General features: G+C 39.3%; 1 protein-coding gene across 5 annotated transcripts in view; it reads left to right on the top strand.

Annotated features, from left to right (window-relative positions):
* The window catches only part of LOC126299308 (fizzy-related protein homolog), a 96,189-nt gene that overhangs the window by 51,288 nt on the left and 32,088 nt on the right, over positions 1–12,813 (top strand). For all 5 annotated transcript variants that reach the window (XM_049991112.1, XM_049991113.1, XM_049991110.1 and 2 more), the window contains exon 7: positions 10,169–10,393. In XM_049991112.1, coding sequence (XP_049847069.1) covers positions 10,169–10,393 — 225 coding nt within the window. The remainder of the gene's footprint in view (positions 1–10,168; positions 10,394–12,813) is intronic.

Below are 12,813 nucleotides of genomic sequence, written 5' to 3'. Positions count from 1 at the left end.
ACACATGGTAACCTTTTTGCATATGGCTCCCAAGAGCTATTAGTTTCATGACGTCTACATATCCCAGGCCATTCTCTTTTATTTTGTTTTTGTCATCAACACTTTTTGCACCATGGTATGCATAAAACCCTAGGCAGTAATTTACTACTGAATCACACAGCATCCAAACTTTGACTCCCCGTCTGTGATGATGTTTATTGGGAAGGTACTGGATTAGCTGTGAGTGCGCCTTTGTCCCAACAAGACTTACATCAACACTCATTTGCTGGTGTGGAGTGTAGTAGCGACGGAAAACATTGTTGGCAATATCCACCAACACTTGAAATTTGGCTGTTGGATCATATAATGGATGACCAGGAGGGTGAAGTTTCGAATTGTCTACAAAATGTAAGAACCACAGCAACAACTGAAACCTGTTGCATGAAAACATTTGCGAAAACCACGGTGTCAACAGGTTTGCATCAGTTGACCAATAACTAAAAATTGTCGGTTTTTTTATCAGTCCCATATTCAAAATAACTGCTATAAAAGCCCTAATTTCTGCTACATTTCTTGGTTGCCACTGTTTGATTCTCATATTTGGCGATAAATGCATTGACTTAATCACCTGGCGAGCGTATCTGTTAGTCTCAGTCACCATAATCGTAAGGAGCTGCTGTGAGAAGATCAAATTGAAAAAAATCTATTGGTGCGGCGTTTGCTGGTATATGTTTAGGGCCTCATACTTCTGCATACACAAAGCTTGGACGGGGCGGATTATCTGATGCCCCATCCATTATTTCAACAAAAGTATTTGCACTGCAGTTCAGTTGTGTTTGGTCGTTGTCGTCGTCATTTGCTGATGCACAATCATCACTTGAAGAAGAAAACAACAAGTCCTCTTCTCCACCTGACATCTCATAATCCAATTCACTTTCTGCAAATCCTGCAAATTCATCTTCACTTCCACTACTTATCATATTATTGTCTTAATCACTCGTATCAAACTGCAACTTCTTACTTGATGACACTATGCTGCCGCGAAATACTCGGTAAATAAACAACACCAGAGAAGTTTATTTTACTCGAAATATCGCACTGACTATCAAAAAGAAGATCAATATGCTTTGCCTTTGACCTTCTTTTGCGTCTTGGCTAGGAAATACTAACAACTTTGCCTTCAAGCGCGGAAAAAATGAATGAGAAGGGTATCACGATCAGATCATTACTGGCATTTTTTGCCGAAAATCTGGATCACGATGAGATCATATTTGCCACTAAAAGGGTTAAAGCTGGTTTGTAGTCCCAGGCCAAGAATAGAATACAGCAAAATAGGAGAGTTTGGAAGTTTATAATGTCATACTAAGGACAATATTTTAGATAAAACAGAGAATTTACAACAGATCTGTAGAAAATAGAGTGGTTAATGAGTCACAAATAAGATGAAGAGAAACTGAGATGAGAAATTTAAGCAGAGGCATCAGATATAGGAACTAGCACAAAAAAAAGAAAAAAATTGGGTAATTCAAAATTAAGAGATAGTTAAAAATTCCTGAAAACAGGATCATTCTGTTTGCCATTGAGTAGAGATGGAATCAAAGTTTTAAATGCTTGACTGCAACAGTTATCCACTCAGGGATCTTTTTTATAGGGCAATGAAAACACCATATCACAAAATGTGTGTGCTACAGTTTTCAAGTCCAGTATCAATGTTAGCATTTTTCCAACAACATGTTGTTTGTGATAAACTGTATGCAATATATCTAAGCTTGTATGTTTAAAATATTACTCCTGAAACTATCTTTTATTTTATTTATTGGTGTTTCGGCCAGTCAGAACAGTGCATTCTTCGCCTGTATTGGAAAGTTTTCTCTGTGCACTCTGCACACCAAACGATTACAGTAACAGAGGAATACAGCCAAGATTGGTGCAAAAATAGCACCAAGTGAATGTCCAGTTCAGGCCAGGGTGGTGTGAATTTCATGAAGGACAATGAGATGAGCAATCTTCTGTGCAAAGGCAGCTCTGTGGCATGGTTTAGACTTTGCTTTTGCTGTATTGACATATTTGAAATACACAGCTAGCATTTTGCTGCTTCCTCGTCTGTTTACGGTCGCAATTCCAGTGCCTGAAGACTACATTGTCACTCCTACAATTTAAAGGATACATTGTTTTAAAATTGACAAATTGGTTGAAAACAGGAACAAGAGATTTAATAAGCTCATTATTTTCAAATACCATTTACAAAATGGAAACTGAATCCTATTGTAATTGTCTTCTCTGCATGACTTCACTAACACCTTTTATGCCCAACAAAAAGCAGCACATATTTAGTTTGCCACCGTAACAGATTCACTTGTTAGAAGAACAATGAAATCTTACATCAATCAGTTCTTGCTTCATTGTGATGCAACCATGAATAATCTTGGCACACTTCAAAAATGTGACTGTTAAACACTATTTCTCCAAAAAAGAGAAACTAGTTGAGTATTGATTCTTTAATTTACTCAAAACAGTAACTATTGTGAAATTAGTCACTTGTGTCAAGGCTTCCATCAAATGCTCCACAAATCTCATTTTATAATTTTTTACGTGTAATTCATTGTGCTGCCACAGCTGTTTATACTTTAAGACATATGTAAAATATAAACCTTAAAATCATAGTTTCTATTTTATTTCTCTTTTATTTTTATAGGCTGCACCCATTTTTCCTCTTTCCTTCATAATCTGAAATTCATGGTTTACCAAGTTCAAGAAATACTACTGCAAGCTGTATTGCATGAAGTGGCGTAGTGGTTAGTGTTGATGACTGAAGTGCTGCAGGTCACCAGTTCAGACCAAACAACCAACAATTATTTGTTATTTAGTATTTATCGTTTCTGGAAGGTTCTTGAAATATCTTATGTTTGTTATGTTTGTATAAATATCAGCATTATGAAATATCCAGTGTTCATATAAATAGCTGCATTCTCCATCCGGTAAGTCAGTTCTGTTCTGGCTGTATGTTGGTGTCAGAAATTGATGTGCTTCCAGTGCTAAATGATGTAATTCATTGGCAACCCAACCCTTCGGATTTGGACTTGATTGTTGTTTTGATGTGATATTGTTTGGTAGAGATGCTGGGAGCTTCAAAACATCCACATCACTGTGGTCCTAATTAGGCAACAAAAAGCTGTTACCTACACAGACAGGAACTGGAATGCAAGCAGTACATCACTTCTAAAAGCCATATATTCAGGTGACAGTTTGATTCCAAAACAGAAGAAAGTCAGCTGCACATCAGGCAACCATCAGTGTTTCCTGGAGACACTGGTCAGGTCCCACTGAAATGACTACGTGTTGTACTTCATTGGCAACACTGCCTGCAGATTTGGACTTGATTGTGTGTTTGACATTTTGATATATGTGTACTCTAACTTATGAATCTGTTTCCACATTTAATGCCAGTTGTTATTTACTCCTCCTTAGCAACTATATCCAAAGGAAGACAACCACTTCAACTACCAGTATGAATCTTTAACTCTGCAGAGGACTGTGCACTGTTTTGAAACTTCCTTGCAGAGTAAAATTGTGTGCTGGTCTAGGATGTGAACCTAGTACCTTTACCTCTCTGCTAATGTTAAAACATGATCTACATATACGTACATACTCCAAAAGCCACCATACAATGTGTGATGCGGGTACCCTTTACCATTTTTAGTGCCGGCCGCAGTGGCTGAGCAGTTCTAGGCGCTCCAGTCTGGAAGCCCACGACCGCTGCGATCACAGGTTCGAATCCTGCCTCGGGCATGGATGTGTGTGATGTCCTTAGGTTAGGTAGGTTTAAGTAGTTCTAAGTTCTAGGGGACGTATGACCTCAGATGTTAAGTCCCACAGTGCACAGAGCCATTTGAACCATTTTTAGTCATTTACTTTCCTGTTCCAATCACAAATAGAGCAAGGGAGGAATGACTCCCTACATGCTTCTGTAAGAGCCCTGATTTATCTTGTCTTTGTGGTCCTCACACAAGATATATGTTGTTGGCAGTAGGATCATTGTACAGTCTCTCACAAATACTGGTTCTCTAAACTTTCTGAGTTATTGGTTAGGTAGGTTTAAGTAGTTCTAAGTTCTAGGGGACGTATGACCTCAGATGTTAAGTCCCACAGTGCACAGAGCCATTTGAACCATTTTTAGTCATTTACTTTCCTGTTCCAATCACAAATAGAGCAAGGGAGGAATGACTCCCTACATGCTTCTGTAAGAGCCCTGATTTATCTTGTCTTTGTGGTCCTCACACAAGATATATGTTGTTGGCAGTAGGATCATTGTACAGTCTGTCACAAATACTGGTTCTCTAAACTTTCTGAGTTATTGTTGTTGCGGTCTTCAGTCCTGAGACTGGTTTGATGCAGCTCTCCATTCTACTCTATCCTGTGCAAGTTTCTTCATCTCCCAGTACATACTGCAACCTACATCCTTCTGAATCTGCTTAGTGTATTCATATCTTGGTCTCCCTCTACGATATTTACCCTCCACGCTGCCCTCCAATACCAAATTGGTGATCCCTTGATGCCTCAGAACATGTCCTGCCAACCGATCCCTTCTTCTGGTCAAGTTGTGCCACAAACTCATCTTATCCCCAATCCTATTCAATACTTCCTCATTAGTTATGTGATCTACCCATCTCATCTTCAGCATTCTTCTGTAGCACCACATTTCGAAAGCTTCTATTCTCTTCTTGTCCAAACTATTTATCGCCCATGTTTCACTTCCATACATGGCTACACTCCATACAAGTACTTTCAGAAATGACTTCCTGACATTAAATCTATACTCGATGTTAACAAATTTCTCTTCTTCAGAAACACTTTCCTTGCCATTGCCAGTCTACATTTTATATCCTCTCTACTTCGACCATCATCAGTTATTTTGCTCCCCAAATAGCAAAACTCCTTTACTACTTTAAGTGTCTCATTTCCTAATCTAATTCTCTCAGCATCACCCGACTTAATTCGACTACATTCCATTATCCTCGTTTTGCTTTTGTTGATGTTCATCTTATATCCTCCTTTCAAGACACTATCCATTCCATTCAACTGCTCTTCCAAGTCCTTTGCTGTCTCTCACAGAATTAGAATGTCATTGGCAAACCTCAGAGTTTTTATTTCTTCTCCGTGGATTTTAATACCCACTCCGAATTTTTCTTTTGTTTCCTTTACTGCTTGCTCAATATACAGATTGAATAACATCGGGGAGAGGCTACAACCCTGTCTTACTCCTTTCCCAACCACTGCTTCCCTTTCATGTCCCTTGACTCTTATAACTGCCATCTGGTTTCTGTACAAATTGTAAATAGCCTTTCGCTCCCTGTATTTTACCCCTGCCACCTTTAAAATTTGAAAGAGAGTATTCCAGTCAACATTGTCAAAAGCTTTCTCTAAGTCTACAAATGCTAGAAACGTAGATTTGCCTTTTCTTAATCTTTCTTCTAAGATAAGTCGTAGGGTCAGTATTGCCTCACCAGTGTTTCTACGGAATCCAAACTGATCTTCCCCGAGGTCGGCTTCTACTAGTTTTTCCATTCGTCTGTAAAGAAAACGTGTTAGTATTTTGTAGCTATGGCATATTAAACTGATTGTTCGGTAATTTTCACATCTGTCAACACCTGCTTTCTTTGGGATTGGAATTATTATATTCTTCTTGAAGTCTGAGGGTATTTCGCCAGTCTCATACATCTTGCTCACCAGATGGTAGAGTTTTGTCAGGACTGGCTCTCCCAAGGCCGTCAGTAGTTCCAATGGAATGTTGTCTACTCCGAGGGCCTTGTTTCGACTCACGTCTTTAGTGCTCTGTCAAACTCTTCACGCAATATCATATCTCCCATTTCATCTTCATCTACATCCTCTTCCATTTCCATAATATTGTCCTCAAGTGCATCGCCCTTGTATAGACCCTCTATATACTCCTTCCACCTTTCTGCTTTCCCTTCTTTGCTTAGAACTGGGTTTCCATCTGAGCTCTTGATGTTCATACAAGTGGTTCTCTTATCTCCAAAGGTCTCTTTAATTTTCCTGTAGGCAGTAACTATCTTACCCCTAGTGAGATAAGCCTCTACATCCTTACATTTGTCATCTAGCTATTCCTGCTTAGCCATTTTGCACTTCCTGTCGATCTCATTTTTTCGACATTTGTATTCCTTTTTGCCTGCTTCATTTACTGCATTTTTATATTTTCTCCTTTCATCAATTAAATTCAATATTTCTTATGTTACCCAAGGATTTCTACTAGCCCTCGTCTTTTTCCCTACTTGATCCTCTGCTGCCTTCACTACTTCATCCCTCAAAGCTACCCATTCTTCTTCTACTGTATTTCTTTCCCCCATTCCTGTCAATTGTTCCCTTATGCTCTCCCTGAAACTCTGTACAACCTCTGGTTCTTTCAGTTTATGCAGGTCCCATCCCCTTAATTTCCCACATTTTTGCAGTTTCTTCAGTTTTAATCTACAGGTCATAACCAATAGATTGTGGTCAGAGTCCACATCTGCCCCTGGAAATGTCTTACAATTTAAAACCTGGTTCCTAAATCTCTGTCTTGCCATTGTATAATCTATCTGATACCTTTTGGTATCTCCAGGGTTCTTCCATGTATACAACACTTTCTGAGTACTATTTCATAAAAAGAATGTCTTCTTCCCTCCAGGGATTTTTGTTTGAGTTCACAGAGCTTTCCTGTAGTATTTGCATGTTGATTGAATCTAGCAGTAACAAATCTAACAGCAGGTTTCTGAATTGCTTCAGTTTCCGTCATTAATGTGTTCTGATGGGATCCACACTCAAAAAGTACTCAATAATGGGTTGCCCAAGAGTTCTGTATGGATATTTAATCAACATGATTGTGCCAGGCTCCCACACTGCTACTAATGTATGTGAACATTAGAGAATGATTTGAATATGAGATCTGCTTGTTGCCCTTTGTCCATTATTCACAAGCTACTTTGCAAGAAAAGGGCAAACTGAGTTTTGTGTGAGTGATGCTTTATAAATCTGTGTTGATTTATGAGGAGAAGCTTTTCTTTCTAGATTCAGCAGCAAAACAGTGCCTGTTGTTGTGAGTTCATTATTTGGCCTTCCTAAATCACAGGAGCCACCTGTACTTTTTCCGAGCCACTTGGATCTCTCCACACTGGACAAGAGATTCACGATGAAAAAACTGTATGGAGTCAGTGCGAAGGAGTACTCACTGTAAAACCGAATTGGGATTCCATTTGGACCTATTTGTTTTTAACTCTTTCAGTTGCTTTTCAGTGCCAGAGATTCCTGTTTCTTTGTCTGACTGAATAGATCCACTTAGCAATTTTATGTAGGGCCAGAATTTTTTAGGATTCTTGACAAGATCTTTTGGTAATGCATGGCAGTGGAATGGTATGCTTCGGCATCAATCTCCCAGGATGTATGTATTTCTAGGATTCTTGGAAAGATCTTTTTCTAATGTATGACATTGGAAGTTATAGTGTGCTTTCCACATTAATCTTTCTTGACACACGATTTTCTACCAATTTTTTCCTGTGAACATATCAGAATCTTTTTTTAAAAAAACCGAGAGTGCAACAGTCCCTGTTTTTTCAGCATTTTCTGAATTTTGTTGTTAAACCGTGGTGGGTCTTTTCTATCCTTAATCCACATAGTAATGTCATATTTATTCAGGGGGATATTTACAATCAGAAATTCTTCTGCATATCTTGTGGGACTAGCACCTGAGGCTACACACACACACACACACACACACACACGCGCACGCGCGCGCAGGGGGGGGGGGGGTGTTAGAATGCACCATGAAGGAATTATATGAGTGGGACCATAATTGGTAGATGTGATGTACATGTACAAACAAAAAGTGATTACAATTCCAGAAAAATATGATTTATTCAAGAGAAAACGAGCAAGTCACTATCATGTTGGTTCACCTCATTCCTGTATGCAAGTAGTTATTTGGCTTGGTGTTGATTGATAGGGTTGTTGGATGGCCTCCTGAGGAATGTGCCAATTCTGTCCAGTTGGTATGTTAGATTGTCAAAATCTCGAGACAGTTGGAGGGTCCTACCCGTAATGCTTCAAATGTTCTGAATTGCAGAGTGATCTGGTGACCTTGATGGTCAAGGATGGGTTTGGCAAGCATGGAGACAGGCTGTAGAAAAGCTCTCACTGCGCATGGGTGGCCTTATTTTGCTGAAATGTGTGCCCAGGATGGCTTGCGATGAAGGGCAACAATACAAGTTGTAGAATATTATTGACGTACCACTGTGCTGTAAAGGTGCCATGGATGACAACCAAAGGGGTCCTGCTGTGAAAAGAAAGGGCACCCCAGACCATCGCTCCTAATTATCTGGCTGTATGGCGGGCATCAGTTAGGTTGGTATCCCACCACTGTCCGGAGTGTCTCCAGACATGTATTCAGGCGGAAAAGTTGTTCACTGGCATAGAATTGCCTGCAGCGATGAGTCCCACTTTGAGTTGATCCCTGATGACTAGTGAACACATGTCTAGAGATGCCCTGGGTTACAGTGGGATAGCAACGTGTTGCACACCATACGGCCCCCCAGCCAAGGGTGATAGTCTGTGATGCCCTTTCTTTTCATAGAAGGACCCCATTGTTTGTCATCCGTGGCACCCTTACACCACAGTGGTATGTCGATGATATTCTGCGCCTCGTTTTGTTGCCCTTCATGGTAAGGCATCCTGGACTTACATTTCAGCAAGATCATGTACACCTAGACACACAGTGAAGAGTTTTTACTGCTTGTCTTCATGCTAGCCAAACCCTACCTTGGCCAGCAAGATCACCAGATTTCTCCCCAGTTGAGAATGTTGGAGCATTATGTGCTGGGCCCTCCAACCGTCACTGAATTTCGATGACCTAAAGTGCCAGTTGGACAGAATTTTGCACGATATCCCTCAAGAGGACATCCAACAACTCTTTATCAGTCAATGTCAAGCTGAATAACTGCTTGCATAAAGGCCAGAGGTCGACCAATGAATGCATTGATTTGCTAAATTTGTTAAGCTGTTTCTATTGAATAAATCATCCAATTTTTCTGAAACTGTAATCATTTGTCAGCATATATTCATCACATATACCAATTTCGATGAGGCAGCACAGTGATTTTGTTTTTTGTGCAATAGTCATGCACCAACAGGGATGAATGTGTGGGTGCATTATCATGATGAGAAAGCCATGAATTGTCTCACCACATTTGAGTCTGTTTTCTTCTTGCATTTTTTCGTAGACGTCGCAACACATCCTGATAGTAGCATCGATTAACAGTTTGTCCCTGGAGCATGAATTCATGATGAACTAATCCTTCAAAGTCAAAGAAAACTATCAGGATAGCTTTGACATTTGACCTGACCTGACGAACCTTTTGTAACTAAAAAAGCCAAATTATGAGTCTTTTTATACATTTCTGTTTTTGGTACGTAGAAAAAACATTTGACATATTCATTATTGAAAAAATATTGAGCTTAAAACTGCTCAAAAAACTGCCAAAACAATAAATCTGTTATCATGTGAAATATATTTAATATATTTTTTATTCTAATAGCATCTTGCAGGCTCCTCTGGCATAGCTTGCGTACCCCTGGGGGTACACGGACCACCTGTTGGGAACCACTGGTCTAATGCTATGCAACGTTCTACCCAGTAGAGCACAAGAACAATAACTAATAGACATGTGTAACTTCCGGCAGTTACACATTAAACACAGGTGTGTTCAGGGATGCCAACCTCAACACACCATTGGCACACAATTATGAATGTTCCAGAATTTTTTGAACAGACCTTGGTTTTTTTTGTGGGGGGTGGGGGGGGGGGGGGGGAGAGAGGAGAGAGAGAGAGAGAGAGAGAGAGAGAAAGTGAGTGTGCACGTGGCACGTGCACATGTGTATGTGTGTGTGCACGCACCTGCGCCCGCTCGCCCCATTTGTTTAGTGACCTCTGGATTATCAGTTTTATGTCTATTTTCATCACATATTATTCATGTTGCTGTTTCATTATGTACATAACTTATGCTCTGAATAAAATTTAATTGCATATTTTTTTCTGAACCACCATAAATAGCCTTCAATTCCTTACCATGAATTATAGCATTTTTCATCATCTCACTTACTGAAGTAAAAAATTTATGTTTTATTTACTTGTATATTTGTACAGGGTAATCTGGTAGCTGTTGGCACCCATCATGGATATGTTCAAGTGTGGGATGTCAGTCTTAACAAACAAGTTAACAAGATGCAGGGACATTCTGCTAGAGTTGGTGCTCTTGCGTGGAATGGTGACATCCTCTCTTCTGGTAGCAGAGATAGACTGATACTGCAACGTGATGTGCGTACCCCTGGAGTTGTAGCAGAGAAAAAGCTTGTAGGGCATAGGCAGGAGGTAACTTCAAGATGCTTTAATTTTAATTTTATGAAATTTTAAACTAATTTAATTTTAGTTTCATTGAATTTTAAAATAATTTCTGGGCTTGTGGATCCTCTCATACACTGAGTAATGTAGAAAGAACTGATTATTTCAGAGGTAGAAGTCCAATCTCCCATTGGAGTTCATCAACTGTGGACACTTTCTTCTAAAGTAGCAACAAAATTTAGAAGGAAGTGAACGAAGGTGTATTTAGAGGTAAGCATGTTATGTAAGGATGGTTGTGGATGTTTTACTGTGTACTAAAGGTGTCAGATGCTGGCTGTTGGCCATTATAAGGAGTGGCATTTTTATTGATAATCATTAACTGATTATAAATAAGTGGTTGCCCATGACAAATTAGGAGATGAGAAAAAATTGAAAAGTAGGAAAAGGTTGCATACAAAAATACAAAGTGCCTTTTCAGACTGAGATTTAGCAGAAAAAGAATAGTTGGCTTGTAACAGCTGTAGGAAGAAAATGGAGACAAAAATGAAAGAATTGTGCTATAAATGGCATTAAATTCACAGGACAGATGTTACTGTTGTAATATGAGAGTTGTGTTTTAAATTTTACAATCAATCATTGGATGCAACTGTTGTTGTGAAAGTACTATTGTTATTTTTTATTGTTCAAACAATAAGCTCATGAATTGGCCAAGTCACTTGTTTAAAATGAACATTTAAAGAAACAATGTTGTGAAAAGATGGCAATTTCATGTAAAGATTTTCATTGGATAACTTTTAAAATTTCTTGTAATGATCTGACTCAACAACAATGTCTTCAGATTGCAATTTTCAACATTTTAGTAATCAATCACCTAAAGAACACAGCTGTCTACAAATGGTTTGCAGAATTTTGTCGCGATCATGCTTCCGTCATCAATGAATTTTGTGAAGATCAGCCTAAATCGGTTGTTAAAACACACACACACACACACACACACACACACACACACACACACACACACACACACAAAATTGAAGAAAATAGGCTTGTAACATAGCATGAGATCTCGGCATCTGTAGGTATGTTGAAGGATACAGTACATTTGATTCAACATGAATATTTACCTTTGAGAAAGATCTGTTGAGAGAGAGAGAGAGAGAGAGAGAGAGAGAGAGAGAGAGAGAGAGAGAGAGAGATACAGAGATACAGATAGAGCTCCTGGGAATGCTCAAAAAATTTTACTGAGGAAATGATATATTCGTAGGCAAACTGGTAACAGAATACAAAACTTGGATTTGTTCAAGCAGGAATTTAAGTAGCAACCAAATGTTTGGGAGTTCTAGGATGAATCAAAACCAACGAAAGTTATTTGTTTGTGAAGCATTTGCAGGATAATGAATGTTTGTTTTGTTGGTTACACTGGACATTTCATGAACATTGCTTTGGAGAATTTGTGACCAGTTAATGCTGAATGGCGAGGGGGAAAAAAACGCAAGTCATCAGTGGAATCAGAAAAAATGACCAAAAATGTCCCATCATTCTCCATCATGACAATACATCTGTCACACAGCACTTCAAACAATTTACTATTTGACAGAGAAAAACATGGACTTAATGTCTCACTGCCCACATTCACCTGATTTATAACCCAAAAATTCCTTGTTTCCTTCAACCATATATAAAATGCACGGGCAGTAATTTTTTCATCTTCTCAAGAAGCTGTTGAATCTTTCCAAAACCCTCTTTTTGAGGTATCAACATCAGTGCGAAGAAAAAAAGTTATCATAATTTGTGTGAATTCATGCAAAAGTCTATAAACTTTAAATGCTATTTGCAGAAACAACAAAAAGATATGTGACAAAAAATTGTTTTTCTTCCATTGTTTCCTAAAATCTTAAAAACAGCCCTCATAGTGTGATGGATGTTACAATAACAAAATGCATTGATCAGCCAGAACATTATGACCACTGACTTGTTATCGATATAAACCCATGCAGGTGATAGCAGCATCACGTGGTGAAGAATGATTGCGTCAGACATACGCACAGTGCATGTAGTACCATTGAGCATGCTGTCTGGTGTAGTGTTGAGAAAGTGTGCAATCTGAGTTTGAAGATTGTGGTGGCCTGGAGGCTTGGCATGAGCATTTTGCAAACTGCATGAGATGTTGGGTGTTCGAAGTGTGCGATGATGAGTATCTTCAGCAGATGGCGAAATCAGGGTGAAACCATGTCCAGATGATGTGGGATTGGGCAGCCGCCTCAAATTACAGATGTCGGATGTCATAGGCTGTGCAGACTGGTGAAATAGGACAGGCGGCGAACTGTAGCGGACGTAACATCAGACTTTAATGCTGGGTAGAATACAAATGTGCCTGAACACACAGTGCACCAAACACTCCTAACGATGGGCCTCTGCCGCAGATGAACTGTGCGTGTGCCAAGGAGCAC

Source organism: Schistocerca gregaria, chromosome X (genome assembly GCF_023897955.1).
Source record: "Schistocerca gregaria isolate iqSchGreg1 chromosome X, iqSchGreg1.2, whole genome shotgun sequence".
Taxonomy (NCBI): Eukaryota; Metazoa; Arthropoda; class Insecta; order Orthoptera; family Acrididae; genus Schistocerca; species Schistocerca gregaria.
Note: the sequence above shows the minus strand (reverse complement) of the source record. Positions and strands in the feature narration are given on the sequence as shown.